Source organism: Ictalurus punctatus, chromosome 19 (genome assembly GCF_001660625.3).
Source record: "Ictalurus punctatus breed USDA103 chromosome 19, Coco_2.0, whole genome shotgun sequence".
NCBI lineage: Eukaryota > Metazoa > Chordata > Actinopteri > Siluriformes > Ictaluridae > Ictalurus > Ictalurus punctatus.
The window spans coordinates 21,052,271-21,071,437 of NC_030434.2; the positions used below are offsets into that span (position 1 = coordinate 21,052,271).

The following is a 19,167-nucleotide window of genomic DNA, read 5'->3' on the forward strand; positions in this document are numbered from 1 at the left end:
GTTCTAGATGAATGTGTATAAGGATATAGGTTCTAGATGAATGTGTATAAGGATATGGGTTCTAGATTAATGTGTATAAGGATATGGGTTCTAGATGAATGTGTATAAGGATATAGGTTCTAGATTAATGTGTATAAGGATATGGGTTCTAGATTAATGTGTATAAGGATATGGGTTCTAGATGAATGTGTATAAGGATATGGGATCTAGATTAATGTGTATAAGGATATGGGTTCTAGATTAATGTGTATAAGGATATGGGTTCTAGATTAATGTGTATAAGGATATGGGTTCTAGATTAATGTGTATAAGGATATGGGTTCTAGATGAATGTGTATAAGGATATAGGTTCTAGATTAATGTGTATAAGGATATGGGTTCTAGATTAATGTGTATAAGGATATGGGTTCTAGATTGAATGTGTATAAGGATATAGGTTCTAGATTAATGTGTATAAGGATATGGGTTCTAGATGAATGTGTATAAGGATATGGGTTCTAGATTAATGTGTATAAGGATATGGGTTCTAGATGAATGTGTATAAGGATATGGGTTCTAGATTAATGTGTATAAGGATATGGGTTCTAGATGAATGTGTATAAGGATATGGGTTCTAGATTAATGTGTATAAGGATATGGGTTCTAGATTAATGTGTATAAGGATATGGGTTCTAGATGAATGTGTATAAGGATATGGGTTCTAGATGAATGTGTATAAGGATATGGGTTCTAGATTAATGTGTATAAGGATATGGGTTCTAGATGAATGTGTATAAGGATATGGGTTCTAGATTAATGTGTATAAGGGTATACGTTCTAGATGAATGTGTATAAGGATATAGGTTCTAGATTAATGTGTATAAGGATATGGGTTCTAGATGAATGTGTATAAGGGTATACGTTCTAGATGAATGTGTATAAGGATATAGGTTCTAGATTAATGTGTATAAGGATATGGGTTCTAGCTGAATGTGTAAAAGGATATGGGTTCTAGCTGAATGTGTAAAAGGATATGGGTTCTAGCTGAATGTGTAAAAGGATATGGGTTCTAGATGAATGTGTATAAGGATATGGGTTCTAGATGAATGTGTAGAAGGATATGGGTTCTAGATGAATGTGTAAAAGGATATGGGTTCTAGATGAATGTGTATAAGGATATGGGTTCTAGCTGACTCTGTATAAGGATATGTATGTCACAGTAAGACTGTAAAATATGGGTTCTAGATAAATCTGCACCAGTATCCGCACACTGCGCAGCACTGTATAAGGACATGGGTTCTAGATAAATCTGTATAAGGATATGCACACTGCGCAGCACTGTATAAGGACATGGGTTCTAGATAAATCTGTATAAGGATATGCACACTGCGCAGCACTGTATAAGGATATGAGTTGATGCTACGCTGCGGCACTGGATGAAGACGTAAATAAAAACGTTCAGGCTTGCCTGGTGAGGAGGAAAGGGGAGAAAGATGCTGGATTGTCCTGCTCTGAGAATAGAGGCATGGAGCCTCCCATGAGCCACAAGCGAGCACAGAGGATGAACAGCACCTACACACACACACACACACACACACACACACACACACACACACACACACACACAGCGCTCTAAAGCCAGGCAGTAAGAGTGTAAATATGTGACACAATCTCACCATAAAGACACTTACATACACCGAGACCACACACGTTCGTTTGATGAAGGGCCGAGAGATTCGGATAAGCTCCTTCAGCCTGGACCGAGACAGATGCCTGAGATAACACGGAGAGAGAAAAAAAAAAAATAGGCAGCTTCTTAATCTCTTAATGAATCCATGACTCAGACTTCTGGAAACAAACAGGAGAACGAATCAGATAATTCATCATTTATTAAGGTTGTGCGGTTATCTGTCAATTCATTTAGCGTTAATTAATTAGATTTCAGAGGAATCTGAGCTTAGACTACTTTACAATAAGGGAAGGAAAGATACACACCACACACACACACACACACACACACACACACACACACACACACACACACACACACACACAATCATCCAGCAAGTCAAGCAGATTGAATAAGTATGGTATGAAACACTCGGGGACGTGCTGTAATAGGAAAATAATCAACAGGCTGTGAGGTCGCCGCAAACTGTTTCATTCCTCTTACAGCAAAGTAAAATGTCAACAATTACACCTTTTTATTCATTAAAATATTTAGACTATCACATTCTACGTTTTATCCATTTATAGTTACATTTAATGTTGTGGACTGTCTGTGAAATTCGTTCCTCTTATTATTTACGGCATTGCAAGCCGTAAACAGTCGTTCCCTCACCAAGACAATAAATAAATAAATAAATAAATAAATAAATAAATAAACAAATACATGCAGCTTATTATTGAGAAACCACAAAATGCCTCTGTCGAGGGAGCAAACTGGAGACTGAAGCTGGGACACCTTCCAAAAAACAACAACAACAACAACTCACTTGATGAGTGTCCCCTCAAAGAAAACGTCACCCTATCAATGATTAGATATTTTTCTGTGCTAAACATTGACACTACCGGAACTACTATCCGAGCTGCTGGAAGTTATAGGACATGAATCGACACGTTCAGAATTGAGAATTCAGCAGTGCTGTAGTATAAATGCAGCAGTTTCTGAGATCACAGCGAATATTAATACATTGTGACAGCTGGGACAGAAGATGAGAAGAATGAGACAGCGGAGGAAGGAGACGAGGAGGACGAGCGCTCGCACAATTCACTGCACTTTTGCTGATTGATTTGCTAAAACGCAAGAGCGTTTCCTAATGACTGTGTGTGTGCGTGTGTGTGTGTCCCAGGCTCTATTATGCTCCTGGGATTCAGCTCAATGTCTTGACAAGACAGCATTTACTAAAATAGTGCTTGCCCCTCCCTAACATTTTTGTCTCTTTGCCCTTCATGTCCCACAGAGATAAAGGATGGAGAGAAAAAAAAAGACGGATGAAAGATGTACAGCGTGTTTCGCATGTTTTAAAGCTCTGGAATAACCACGACTTTGTAATTTCATAACTTCTTAATTTATAATGCATTATAAATGCACCTATGTTATATAGCATACATAACACATTACAATGCATGAGCCTGAATATAATGCATACATATTTATAGTTACATAACACTTTAATGCTACGCTTATGTGACTATAATGCATCCATAATGCAGTTTAAGAGCATTTATAACATGTTATATAGCAGACATTACATAATGCATTATAATGCCTGACATATCTCTACATCTGTATTTAATGCATAAATATCTATAGTTATATAACTAACACTTTATCTTATGATTAATTATGTGACTTAATAATTTATCATAAATCCTGCATTCATAATGTATTTTAAGTGCATTTATGCTATATAGCATACATATGCATAAATATTTATAATGAAATAAATACCACTTTGTCATTATGGTTATGTGACATCATAGTTGACCATAAAACCTGTATTCATAATGCATTTTAAGAGTTTCTCCAGTATGTAGATGTATATATAGTATGTTATAGTCTATATAACATGTTATATAGCATACACAAGACATTATAATGCCTGGCTTAAGCGTGAATATGATGCATAATATCTATAGTTACATAAATAACACTTTGCTATGTCACATAAATAAAATTAGTATATTACGCTTATGTGACTTCATAACATATTATAAAAGCTGCGTACATAATGCATTATAATGCCTGACATAAGCCTGTATATAATGCATAAATATCTATAGTTATATAACTAACATTTTATGTTATGGTTAGTTATGTGACTTGATCATTGATCATAGATCCTGTATTTATAATGTATTTTAAATGCATTTATAATATGCTATATAGCATACATATCACATTATAATGCCTGACATTTGGCTTGTATATTATGCGTAAGTATTTATAGTTACATACTGTAAATATATACACTTTGTCATTATGGCTATGTGACTTCATAGTTGACTATAAAACCTGTATTCATAATGCATTTTAAGTGTAAACATGTTATGTTAAATAGCATACTGTACATAATGCATTATAATGTGTAGCTTAACCCTGAATACTCGCAATAAGCTATAGTTAGACGAGTCACCCATTATTATGCATGATCATACAACTTCATAACCTGTATTCATTACCCAATGAAACAAAAACACAAATATAGTACAGCATCATTACTGCTGCATTCGATCATTACTAATTTACTAACACGATGTATGATGAGGCATTCGATGAAATATTATAAAGACGTGATAAGGAGCAGATCTCCAACCAAGCAGATGTGTATAATATCACAGCAGTGCAGAATGAGATAGAGTGAATGCATTTAATATTAATTCTGATTCATCTAACTCACTACAGACACAGACTCACAGCCTGAAGTCACAACATCTTTAATCACACCCTGTCTCTCTCTCTCTCTCTCTGTCTTTGTGTGTGTGTGTGTGTGTGTGTGTCGTCCTCCCCAGGGTCACGGCGGATACAGGCGCTTTACGGGTTTTGACAATCAAACATGGCCATGGAGCTTTTGCTCCAGACGGGACACGAGGGGATCAATCTGCTGGGCTATAAAGCTTAACATCTACAAGGCATGACTGCTGATGTCATCGCCATGACCGTGTTGCTGATGTTTCATTCCTAAATGTCATTTCATTTCACTCAACTCTGAGCCTGTGCTGGGGGATTAATAAAATAAATAAATAACAAAAGGAAAATGAAAAAAATCTGATCTGCTGGTCCCCCCAACCCCCCCCACACACACGAGTTTAAACAGAACGGTGTGAAAAACATCCAGCGAGTGTGAAACCTGTGGTCGGAAACGTCCTGTTGATGAGAGCGGTCAGAGGAGAATGGCCAGACTCGGGTTCAAGCTGATAAAACGGTTACGGTAATTCAAATGACCAGTCTTTACAACCGTGGTGAGCAGAAAAGCATCTCAATATGTGAAAATTTGAGGTGCATGGGCTACAACAGCAGAAGACCACAACGGGTTCTGAAGAGAAGTAACGTAGTGAGTAAACGCACGCCGTGCCGCGCAGACTGATTAATCCATAATGAGATTCGACGAGAACGATTTTCATAATCGATTATTATTGATTAGCTGTTGCAGCTCTACTCCGGATATTTTCCTAGTCTTCAATTTTAGGTCGTTCGTGCTTTAAATCTTAAATGTACACTCTGATTATACACTCTGCTGACCCGGATCTCTGTTCAGTATTCCCCTACATGTGGCTGTTGATTAATGTAATACTCTGGAATGTGGAATATGCCTCTCGTACTCTGAAACCTGCACATATTTCAGATTTTTATCATTCATGCCCTTGAGAACACGTCCATGAAAATGTGTGTGCACTAAGATTCATAATTTGCTAATGAATTAGTGTTCTGGGCCTGACCACATTACTAATGCATGCTCTAGTCACACTACATTACTAATGAGTGCTGTATTGAGGCCAGACTACTAATTACTCCTGCCTCACTACAGAACGCTCATTGCTTACAGAGCAACTGAAAATGTAAAAAAAATTTTTTTATAAATCTGATCTGAAACTATGAAGAGATCTGGAACGAATCTATTATTTTATTCATGCCCGAGATGAGACTGCAGCGAACACTGTATTATCTAAACAGCTGAGCCGAGTCACAAAGGGCGTGGCTTATTTGATGGACAAGCTAGTGAGAGTTGAGCATAAATCAGCCTTGTAAATGTACTGTTTTAGGGTGCGGGTGGGAGGTTTATTGCTATGAATGAGAAACCAGAACAGAATTTCGGGTTTTTACAGATCCTTTAAAAGGTTCTATGCAAAACCTCATGATGTTAAAAGTAGGAGTAAAGCTTAAAGCTAAAATCAATTTATTTGTGTGTGGGGGAGGGGGGAGTTTGCCTGTTCAGGGAGGAAACCGGAGTACGTTGAGAAGACCCCTGAAGCACGGTGAGAACATGCGAACCCCGTGCTTCAGGGGGTTTTTTCTCCACATACTGCCTGGCATTTCATAACTGTCCATAGTGTGTGAATGTGTGTGCGATTGGGCCCTGCGATGGGTTGGCACTCTGTCCAGGGAGTCCCCCGCTTTGTGCGTTCCCTGGGATAGTTCCCCGTGACCCTGTGTACAGAAAATGGATGGACGGAAACCATTTATCATCTAAAGGACCATTATGGGACCCATTTTTCCTCAGAGTGTAGGTTTTACTTTGTTTACCTGAAGATGATGCACGGTTTAAATGTAAATGAGTAAATGGCGCACTTATATAGCGCTTTTATCCAAAGCGCTTTACACTGGGTCTCATTCACCTATTCACACACACACATTCACACACACACTCACACACCAATGGTAGCAGAGCGGCCATGCAAGGCGCTAACTTGCCATCGGGAGCAACTTGGGGTTCAGTGTCTTGCCCAAGGACACTTCAGCATGTGGAGTCACGTGAGCCGGGAATCAAACCGCCAACCCTACGATTAGTGGACAACCTGCTCTACCACCTGATAAACAGCCACCCCAGGTTTAAGAACCTGTAAATAATATACATCGATTCATTGTCACTATTGCTTGTTTACTACTCGGCTACGTCTAGCTGCAACTAATTCCTTTCTCTGAGAGCGTCTTTCAGCGAGTCCATGATGTCATTGTTGAAGGCGGGCATGACGATAGAAACCTGGACCGTCAGAAATGCGTCCTATAGCTACTTTTCTGTTGTGTCACTGTAAAACTCTGAGCCAACAAAACTGTTAACTGATAGAAATCGCTAGCGGTGCGTGTCCTTATCACCACAGTTTCAATAATTCTTTTGGCTCAGACTTTTATCCAACGCGATCCAGGATTTCGCGACACACAGGATGATCGCAGAAATGAACACAAAATCGAGCAGACTATGCAATATTTAGAGGAGCTAGCAACCGTTTCAGATTTCCCACAGATTTGGGCCAAGACGAGTCATGTGACGTCTTCAAAACGCGCATTCATCCAAAGCCCTCTTCGATTCATGTGCATCGAACATGAGTACAGCTAAAAAGGTCTCATTTTCCAACAAACATCACTGTGAAAGGCCGTGCAGAACAATTTCTAAAAAGTTTTTATTTTTGTTGTTACCGATGTAGCCTAAAGAATCACTGAAGCTGTAAATATCGTTTAAAGCCTGTTCACTGACGTGCTGTCTGATGCTCAGTTTGATTGACGGTCAGTCTAAGCAAAGGAATGATAAACGACAGCACTGTAACCATCTATATTTATTACTATAATGTCTGTGTGTAAATGTGTGTACAGCAGGCTGTGTGTTAATGATGGAAAAAGCTGGAATGTGATGCTTTACTTAAGTCTCTTTCTATAATGAGACCTCATGTGATACAAACAGATCGGTACTTGCTCATACTCAATTCCCTCTTTTAATCTGTCCTCGTACTCCTCATCACCCACTTTTGTCATGTCGTGTGTCTGCATAGATACGTGTGACATGCTGAATTAGCTGGGTGTGTAATAGGGAACTTGGGAATGCACCAGAGTTGTGAAGGTCTTGTTTGTTTTGCATGATCGACTTCGTTTGCCAATTACGGGAGCAGCAGCAGTGATGAGACGAGCTGTAATTGAGAACGCTTCGTGCATCTTCTATCTACGAGCACTCTGTAGCTGTAATTTGTTCACTTCCAGCCAATAAGCATCACGGACATCAAGGAAACTCACCAGAGGCATGTGGCGTAGTCGAACTGCCTCAAAACATAGTTCTTTCGACCAGTGCTAAATATTTCAACTTGGTTAGGGTAGAACGTTTGAGGACTCTGGGAAGGAAGACTTTGTGGCCGAACGCTCATTAAAGTTAAAGGTCATGCGTCTTCTTATTTCATGTACTGTTCCTACGTATCTATTATAACGGAATGGTCACATCTAAATGGCTCATAAATCACAGCCCATTATCCCCGGCTTCCACTCCATATTAATGTCCGTTAATATTTATTATACCACAGCGCTGTCGAGTTCTCAGATCTGATTGGTCAGAAGGTAAATTTTCTAGAACAGCAGTTCTGAAAACTGGCTTCAAGTTTATATTAATGCACTTAAAAATAAAAAATGTTATAATTTCTACACTAACAAATCACACAGGGACTTGACAGGGCATAGAACATGACTGCTCATAGACAAACACTAATCGACGACGTGCAACTGTCAACCCTATAGCTCACCATACTTACAGTAGTATATACCATTAGGGAAGTTGTTATTTTTAGCTTACTCGGTGAGGTTTCCAGGCAACAAAACCCAAGACTGCGCAGCTCACTGGAGCTGTTACTTGCCCTGTGGGCTAACAAATGGATTTGATACAGAGGTACGGTAAAGGGGGTGGACTTGTTAATTCCTCCGGAACAAAAACCGTCCGGAAGAATAAAAGCGGTTCAGGGGCCCGGGTTCATGAATCTTTCAGACGCCCCAGAGCACAGTTCCAGTTCTCGGCGCCAAAATTCAGGTATTTTGTAAACTAGGAAAAGGCCCCAAGTGAGCATTGACTCTCTAACAAACGGCTTTAGGAGTTTATTTATTATTCTTCGGAGGCAGATGCACACACTCTTCTCGGCTGCTGTTAAGTTCAACGAATTTTCAAAATGCCATTGTGTCTGTGAGGAGAACAGAAAGAAACGCCAAGCAGATTTCACCACACCCACTCCCTGATGGCTCCAAACTGCTGTGTTTGACAGTGCATTCAGCGCTCAGGAGGAAAAAAAAAACCCGTTCCTTTTCTCTCTCCCTTCCTCCCTCTTTGCCTAGCTCTCTGCCCATGAAAGGATGAAACTGCTTGTACTGTCCACGTTTCAATTTGACGGACGGCGGGTGGTAAATTTATAGCTCCTGCCAGCAGGAAGAGGATTGAAAGCATATGTCCGATAGCTCTGCTTTGAGTCCTTCAGTGGAATCCTGCATGAACATTTCAGTCCGTTGCTGCTCAAAGGATGTTGAGAACGTCTGTGACTTCACCATAACTGATAGTCTCTTTTTAAAATTAGTGCAAAGGATAATGGGGTAAGCTTGTGTACTCAGGAACGGACAGCTGATATAAACGGTCCAATCAGGGTGAAGCTATCAGTAAGTAGACAGTAGTAGACGGACTAAGCCGACACTACGCCTCGTTTTTCAAGCAAGTTTTTGTAAATCGTTCGAAGGATCATTTACTCGGTCATCTCATATTAATGACTGGAGGGGGTACAATCGAAATCCATAAATTACGACAAATAAGACTAGCTGTTTAATTTAGACAAAAGTAATTGTGCCCTATAACAGCAGGAAGTGTTAGTGTGTGTGTACGGTAGGTGACTCGCTGCAGTGGCTGAGCTGCATTATTGTAAGATTTTGCCCGCACTTAAGAGGCACGCGTTCAACATTTCAGCTCTCTGTGAGCTTTAACGGTTTTCGTGTGCGTCACCATATGGAAACGAGCTGTACCGTCAATGCGTCTGCAAATTTTACGGATGATCGCAATCAAGTACAAAGACAATCAGCATTTGGTTTGAAAATGACAAAAACCTTTACACACAACTTTACTAAAAGACTGAGTGATCAAAGTACAAATTACACAATAGGAAAGATGACAGAACCGTACATGTGTTTTTGGTTTTAATGAGACTTGAACACGGCACGAAACCGATAGAGCGTTACACACCTAAAACACTTAAAGACAGATAGGCAGCTGCAATCATCATTTCTAATTTTTTAAGAGTGTGTGTATGTGTGTGTGTGAGATAGTGTGCCCCACATCGTTCTTAATATGTCACTGGCGATACCTCGCAATATAATAGATTCCTCAACCCTAACATTTTCATAGTCGTGCTCCTGACAGATATCCGACTTTAGCGCTCTCATCTAATATCATGCTAACGTGGCTGTGATAAATGGTTTATTTGCTAGTCTCTGACTCGGAGCACGAGAGCACCAGCCTGGATGCAGGAAGCACACACACAGCGTGCCTGCTGACAAGCATGAACACCCACGCTCTCCCCAGCTGCCGCCAGCCTTTCGCTCGGTTCAACACCTCTCCAGGAGACCTCATTAACACATGGACCTGCGAAACACACACTCAGCGTTCACGTACGAGAAGAGAGGTTTGCGGCAGAGCACCAGGCCGTCGTACAGCACGCACACTCCGAACACGGTGACGCCCGTCTCTTTGACCAGCATGGCGCTGGTGCCCAGGAAAAGACAGAGCACCAGAGAGCACGGAGACGCCGTGGAGGGGAAGGAGTCAGACATGCTGCCCGCCGACACACTCCTGAAACACACAAATCAATCAGAGCAGCCAAACATAGAACCCTTAAGAGACGTGGAATCTAGAGCAAGGACAGAGTACGTGATGGAGAGACTCTTACCTAATATAGGAGAGAAAGGCTAAAAGGAACAACATACAGGCCAGGACGTCTGCTCTCCCGACAATTCCTGACACCTATAACACACACACACACACACACACACACACACACACACACACACACACACAATTACTGAAACATCTGCATGTTAACAATTTAGTACTTTAAAGGTAAAAGGACATAATTTTGCTCATTTATTTATTCATTCATTATTTTATTTCAAGCTGAATAAATATGTCCTTTATGAAAAACTATATTTGTGAAATACACAAATAATTGTCAGTATACACAAGATACAAACCCAAGCACTCATATTAAAAATACAATATTAAAATAGCATCAAAATATATGAAATTGCTAAAAAAAAAAAAAACTTGAATAAATATTCTAATTATAAAACATTATAAATAGTTAAACTTATAAACTTATACAAGTTATAAACTTATAAACTTATTCAAATTAAAATGCAAAATATTCAAATATTTAAATTGTAATTATACCATAAGAAGCAATATCCAGTATATTATGAAACAATGTTAGTTTACATTATTAGTATTAAAATATAAAATATGAAAATTATATTAGGATTACATGTTAAACTGACATATTATCAAATATATGTGATGATACAGTCTAAATATAGCTTATACCGATACAGATATTGCTACTTTTTTTGTAGGAGAGCGTGTATATGGATTACATTTCACATACACTACGGAACAAATATACTGACTATGTTGAATGTAATAATAATAATAATAATAATAATAATAATAATAATAATAATAATAATAATAAAGTTTGATTTATATAGCACCTTTCCACAAGCTCAAGGACACTACATATACATTTAACATGAGAAAACACATGAATATACGTTTCAACAGAAGTTGTAATCTCAATCACAAAATAGGAAATAAAACATCAACCAGTAATAGACAGATAATGCGCTGAGAAAAGCTGAAGTTTAAAGACAGTAGTGAAGTAGTGAACTACACTGAAGGATCTCCCAAAAAATGTGGGCAGAGGAAATCTAGGGCCAGACAACAAAATAATAAAACTTATATTATACGTAGAGCTGGTTGTGTGCTACATTGCAATAAATGTGATATTAAGATATCTACATTTCTTATTACATTTAAGGACAACTGACTACAGCTAGGATGAGTATTAGATATACAGCGAGGGGAAATACTTCAGAACTACACTCAAAGTCAAAAGACATTATGTGTGTATTTTTATGTGTGTAATAAACAAAGACATGTTAAAGTGCACCTATTATGGTTTTGAAATGTGCCTAATTTTGTTTTAAATGTCTCATACAATAGATTTACACGCATCCGAGGTCAAAAAACACTTTAACGTGCGCATAATTTAAACTGCAGTGTTACCTTTTTCCCCCCAGTGTCACAAATGACTCATTAAATGATTCGTTCTAAAGGATTCGTTCTAAACTCCCCCTTTCAGAGAGCATACTCTGCTCTGATTGGTCAGATGTCCCAGTCTGATATGATTGGTCTACCACTGTCAGCGTGTGTTGAAAAGGAAACGCCCACTACCGTAACGAGTTTCAGCTCCATCTGTCAGCGAGCAGCGGATGAAGACCAGAGGCGGGGCTTTTTGTTACAAATCTACGTATGATCAGTTGTGCTTCCATGAATTTTCCACCTGTGTATTGTTTAAACAAACGTCCTGACGGAGATGTTTAAGACCTTTGCTATAACTTTTTCCATTTATTTGAGTGTTGGTTAATAATTGTCTTTGAGAACTCTAGATAGCGCCTTTCACCTTCACCACCACAATGTCTTTCACCATAGCAGAGTCTTCTAGAATGACAAGAACTTTTTATCTTTACAGCATTTCGATCAAGAACTTGACTTATTTTTATGTACCCTTTACATATTTTTTTAATACCGTATCCAAATACTATTTTCTTTATCAATTTATTATTTTATTTCATATCTTTGTTTCGATTTATGAATAAATACGCTGGGATGCATGCAGCATGTACATCTGCAGAAGGAGGACAGAAAGTATGGCTTGAGGGTGAGAAGATAGAGGACTGCGACTGCTTTTAATCTTCTGCTTTAGAAGAAGTTCGACTGACATGCAGAAAGGCAGGAGAAAGAAAATCCCTGCCTGCTTCTTGTCCTCTGTAACCCCTTTCATCTTTGCCCTCTCTCTCTCTCCTCAGAACACAGCATTTTCTTTAGTTTCTCAATCACGCTATAGTTTTCTTCATATTTTCATATCTGTTACAGAGATGAACATTTAAACGCTCTCAAAATATACTCTCTCCACTCCCAACATCTGGAGGGCTCAGAAACCCATCCCCCGCTTTCAGTCTGGATTCCACAGGCAGGCGCGCACACACACACCCCGTTGAGGGAAACACGCCACATACTGCTGCGTACACACTGCGTGCTCGGCATGCAATCAGCATCTTGTTTCTACACCAGCCAATGACCTTAAAGACATGTTTCTCACACACCCAGAAGCATAACAGGAAGACTCCAAGTATCAGAAATGACATCTGTTTATGCATTCTTATCAATTTCTTGTCAATATTCATCAGTCTGCCGGACATGCAGCTACACGGCGCAAGGAAAGAACCATCCAGATGCCTTATTTTGAGAGACACAAGCAAATAACTTCAAACTGCATGATACATGTTCTCTACAAAATGTTAACTTTCTCTCCTACAAGTGTGATTCACACAACGGATTCAGATTTAATTCAAGGAGCCACAATGTGAATCTATTATTTATGCATCTTAGAGCATATTACATACTGTGTATATATATACACACACAAAGCCTATATTACTGTATATATACACACAAAGCCTATATTACTGTATATATACACACAAAGCCTATATTACTGTATATACACACAAAGCCTATATTACTGTATATACACACAAAGCCTATATTACTGTATATATACACACAAAGCCTATATTACTGTATATACACACAAAGCCTATATTACTGTATATATACACACAAAACCTCTATTATGATTTTTATAGGATAATGACTTTTTATCCACTATCCATTAAAATATACATTATACCATCATTCCATTTTCACAATGTTTACATATTCAAAAGCAAAAAATAAAAATATATATAAATAAAACGAACCCTCTCTGCTCCAGGCGCTGTATCATGTTTGACCCTGTGCTCTGACCCCTGCTTCCTGACATGCTGGGGTATATGTGAAAATAAAGGCTTCTTCTTCTTCTATTTAATCGTCCAGACAGGAAAGGCAGCATTTCCACCATTTCAAGTTTAAGAAGTGGGAGGGTCTAATAATATAATGATCCGGGCAGTCGGGAACTGCTTGGTGGCAGCAGCAATCCCGTAAACTCGATTGGATGGTGGATATTAAGATGATGAAATATAAATGTCAGTGAATATTGTGGCAATGAACAGACGCTTAAAATCGCGTCTTCTAAGCAGCTCAAGTCTCTGCGTGTATAAAAGGTTTTCAAATGGCCAGCACATGTCCACCCATGCTGCGTTTGCTTTAAAGGAAAGTACCACACATGTCTATATAGAAATATCTATCGAGTGTTTAGTGACCTACGAGATGACGGGCGCGATGGCATTGACAGCGATATTATCAGCATGAAAGCTGAAGCTTTGGAAGCTGATCTGTTTCAGCCGAGGGTACAGATGACGAGGTGAGAGAGCTGGACAGAGCGAAGGACTAAAGCGCCGCTGCATCGTTCTAATTCGCTAATAAACAAATGTTTGCTTTCATTGTAGAAATGAGATTCAAATTTGATTCACGGGGCCACGACGCAATTCTACCATATGTGCATTTGGAATGACGCTCGTTTTTAGAATGACTTTTCATCCATTAGAAAATTTACATTTACATATTCAGAGGCAAAATAACTGATTGTTCATACAACCTTAATAATTGTAACTAGAAAAAAAAAGGGCTGCTTTGTATTTATTGTGGATATAATCACCTTTCAAACAGCTAACATATGGCCAAGCAGATATGCTTGTTTAGTGCCTCATTAGTTTTACATCATTGTAGGCTATGGTACAGCAATTTACCATTAATAGGGCTGAAAAAGAACACACTGCGCATCATCTTGCACAAAATGAATCATCTCTGCAATTATCCCATTAACCTCCTCTAATTAGATAATTAGTGATCTTCGAACATATCATACAGGAACAGAAAGTCAACTTTAACTCAAGGCTTAAAATGTAATGATATTTCTCGTTTTGATTGGTCTGAAACGTGTCCGCTACGACGGCTATTGAGAAATCATGAGCGGGAGGGACATTTAAACAGATTTGTCCTACTTCGGGGTATAAAGCGATAAGATCGCAAGTTACAGGCGTATTAATATTCAAATGGCGTAATTAAAATAAAATTATGATCATCCAAGTCGACATAAATATTTGCTACGGCTGCTATCATTTCCTTTATTAAAAAAAAAACAAACAAACAAAAACAAACAATGGTTGTAATACATAATATAATACAGAATCATCATAAAGAGATCTACAACGCATTAAAGAGTCAATCGTGTCTCTCACCCTTCCTTTACACCTTGCTCATGTGACTCATTGTTCAAAGTCAGAGTCGGCTCTGCCCTTGAGCAACCTATTTTTCTGAGCAGTAGGTAATTACCAGGTTTTCCTCTGGCCAGTCTGAGTTCTCTGACAGTTTACCCGAGGATCCAAAACCTATTTTAACCCAGGAGGAAAAAAGCAACAAAGCAACCCCCCCCCCGCACACACACACACACACACACACACACACACAGACACTATGTAAGATAAGACAAAACATCCTAATATGAGCTGCAGTCAGAATACCACAACAGTGACACACACACACCATACACACATGCGCATACACATTGTGTAGGGTGGACAAATCAGTAGTCTGTTCGCTAGGACACGAACATTTCATTTCACGTCTGGACGTTTTCCAAATCTTATATGAGAAATACATGACTGATGTGTCATAAAATGTAAGAGCCAATCATGTGTTAATATGCAAATGAAGGCCACTGGTTAACTAGAGGAAGTGGGTGGAGCATGCGCAGGTTTATGGGCAAATACAATCTGGATAGTGATACAAGTGGATGTCGTGATGATTGAAAAAGTGTGAACGCATTCTGTTGTGTTGTTGCTGATACACGACATTTCAGTACAGCAAAAGGTTACAAGATCTGGGTGATGACCATCATTGGTTGTTTTTTTTTGTTGTTGTTGTTGTTTTTTCACAATATGGATCAATGTTTGGAAATGAAATCAACATAATCTCAATGATGCACCAATGCACGGTTGTAAATCGTTTCTCAGTGTCACAGAGTTTAATGTTTTATTGATTTACAGACTTATAATAAAGACCTAAAATGCTTTGAATGGATCTGTTGGTGGTCACAGAGACAGACACACACACACACACACACACACACACACACACACACACACACACACACACACACACACACACACACACACACACACACAAGCTTAGAGAGTAACACTCAGAGGGATACAGACACAGGGACACACACTCAAATTCTCACTCCAGGACAGACAGACAGACAGACACACTCAGAGAGAAACTCCCACAGAGACACACACACACACACACACACACACACTTCACTCAGACCCACACACAGATACACAAACACAGGCATGCAAACAAGAATAGATGCAAACACACAAATACAGACACACACACAGACACACACACATACACGTGGTCTGGTGGAAATTGCATATGGAGCTGGGGATCTGAAACACTTGAGCTTTTTATTTCGGCCAATTACCTAATTCTGCAGGAATTCCACCAACACAACAGCTGCACCTCAACCCAACCCCCGCCTGAGAGACGTGTGACTGCGCGCACGCACACACACACACACACACACACACACACACACACACACACACACACACTAACGTGTTTAGGGAAATAACAGTCAACTGTACCATCTCTCTCTCTCTCTCTCTCTCTCTCTCTCATACACACACACACACACACACACACACACACACACACACTGACGTGTTTAGGGAAATAACAGTCAACTGTACCATCTCTCTCTCTCTCTCTCTCTCTCATACACACACACACACACACACACACACACACACATCTGTCTTGTGCTGTTTATATTCACGTTGGAAGTGGATCCCATGCCAGAGACATTCCTGTGTCTCCACTCAGTCCACTGTGAGAGATTTCTGCAACAGAGCCTCATGATAATGTTTATAATAAGATTCATCATTTTTTTGCTCAGTATTAAAGTCGCAACAAAACATTGACTTATTTTAAACAAACAGAAAACAAACAGAACCAACAGCATTGGTGCGCTCCTGAATTAATGCACCAGAGCAAATAAACCCTATTTCTAATCTTAGGCAAGTCACAGCTGATGTTTAATTACATGACGAAGCAAAAAAACAGAAGAAAAGAAAAGTTGGGTGCAGCCCAATGGATACACACCCACATGCACACACCCATACGCAGTCACATGTACACACACACACAGTCATACACATCCTCACTTAGCATAAGATACACATAATATCACTCATTATACTATATAAACTATATAAAGGTCTTACTACTTCTAATGCTGATTGAATGCAAGTCAAAAGAAGTGTGTAGACTGTACTACCAACAGAATCACTAATACACCCAGAAGCTATTACTTCAGACATGAAATACACGAAAATTACACGTTAAGTAAATAAATTAAATACATTTGAACTACTATAATTCAAGCTCAACACAAGCACTGGCGATGCTACTAGAGCCTAAACTCCTCTCCTCTCCTCTGCTCTGCTCTGCTTTGTGATGACATCATGAGCAGCAGTGAGCTCGAGCAGAACGGAAGACAGGAAGAGAGACAGCTGGTCAGCAGGGTGTGTGTCGCGTCCAGCACATTCTCCAGAGGGAGAGCTGGGCATCAATGAATGCAGCCTTTTCAGCTCTGCAACCCCACGCCAGTGTAAAACGATGCCGTTACTCTCCTAGCGCTCGAATGGTGGACTGATCTAAAGATAAGGCTTTGACAGGTCGGAGGTAAGGAGCAAGAGGGTGTGTGCTGGAGACTAAATGACTAAACAGGTTTTCACCTGCCATAACTTCAAATGCTGCACAGAATTTAGTGTCATGTCTTTTGGTTTATGGAATATTCCTGAAATTTTACATTATAAATGTGTTGATCCCTGCACATGGACACACACACACACACACACACACACACACACACACACACACACACACACACACACACACACACACAACTGCTTCCTCTTAACGGAAATGTTTAGCATCAAGGCGGACATTAATTAAATTTCTGCCTGATCAATCAAAACAACAAGAAACAGGAGTCTCTTCTCTCTCTAAGATTTTCCTTTCTGGCCGAGTTTCCAGAGAAAATGTTTTAAATATTTAGATGAATTTATGTAAGAGCTGTAAAAACAGCAAATAGAAATCCCAAATACTAATAGAAATCCCAATTACTAAAGCACAAGTACCAAAGCACATATATTGGAGCACAAAAACAGAAGAACAAATACTAAGCTCAAATACTGAAGCACAAACACTGAGGTACAAATACTGAGGTATAAACACTGAGGCGCAGACACTGTGGTATAAACACTGAGGTACAAACACTGTGGTATAAACACTGAGGTATAAACACTGAGGTATAAACACTGAGGTACAAACACTGAGGTACAAACACCGAGGTACAAACACCGAGGTACAAACACCGAGGTATAAACACTGAAGTACAAACACTGAGGTACAAACACTGAGGTATAAACACTGAAGTACAAACACTGAGGTACAAACACTGAGGTATAAACACTGAGGTATAAACACTGAGGTATAAACACTGAGGTACAAACACTGAGGTATAAACACTGAGGTATGTACTAATAAGTGCATGCTGATTTACTAACAGGGTGAATGTGTGTGTGTGTGTGTGTGTGTGTGTGTGTGTGTGTGTGTGTGTCGGGGGGGATCCTGTGTCAAACTATGCAACATGGTATGTTTTGTCCTAATGATGTCGCACACAGTGCAGGTCTGTGAACTATATTTCCGTAATGATTATAAAATAATTGATGTATATAATTATATATAGCCTTAACCAACCCTTTACTGCCTTGAAATCTGTACAAAGAACCAGAAACTAAATGGTTCAGACTTTTCCTTGTCTATCGCTCCCTTCTGAACTCATGGAAAATGTTGATTGTTAATGTAACGCGACACGATATTAGCACACGGCTGTTACTCACTGCTTCTGTGTGGACAGGATGGACGGCGAAGAGGAGCGCAGTGAGGAAGGCCCGGCGTCCGTCTCCGAACACGTAGTGTTTGCACGTGTGCATCAGAAGGGCAGTGACGGCGCAATGCAGACACACGTTCACCACGTGGAAATGAAACGGAGTCATCCCACCTAGTACAATGTTCATCCTGCACAGGGGGGGAAAAAAGGACCCGTGTTAGTTAGTGCTCTCAGGGTGCAGGGACAATACAGCGAGAGAGCGAGAGAGTGAGAGAGAGAGAGAGAGAGAGAGAAATGAAGAAAATATAGTGAAAACGAGGAGACAGGGTCAGATAGAAGCAGAAGGGAGGGTCAGGAACAATTAGCATACTTATTAATGAGTAATGAGGCTCTTCGGGTCACCAAAGCTACCAGGTGAAATGAAAGGTGTGTGAAAGCACAAACATCAGCAGCAGCTACGGACCTACAGGTTTTATTAAAGCTCTAAAGGAACACTCA

The 19,167-nt window shown here is 39.6% G+C and overlaps 2 protein-coding genes across 2 annotated transcripts in view; both read right to left on the minus strand.

The window, feature by feature from the left end:
- ovch1 (ovochymase 1) overlaps positions 1-19,167 on the minus strand; it is a 136,099-nt gene that overhangs the window by 36,455 nt on the left and 80,477 nt on the right. The window lies entirely within an intron of this gene.
- The window catches only part of tmtc1 (transmembrane O-mannosyltransferase targeting cadherins 1), a 51,053-nt gene that overhangs the window by 27,095 nt on the left and 4,791 nt on the right, over positions 1-19,167 (minus strand). The window contains exons 2-6 of the mRNA XM_017494621.2: positions 18,680-18,857; positions 10,375-10,448; positions 10,101-10,277; positions 1,671-1,752; positions 1,448-1,551 (exon numbers count right to left, since the gene is read on the minus strand). Coding sequence (XP_017350110.1) covers positions 1,448-1,551; positions 1,671-1,752; positions 10,101-10,277; positions 10,375-10,448; positions 18,680-18,857 — 615 coding nt within the window. The remainder of the gene's footprint in view (positions 1-1,447; positions 1,552-1,670; positions 1,753-10,100; positions 10,278-10,374; positions 10,449-18,679; positions 18,858-19,167) is intronic.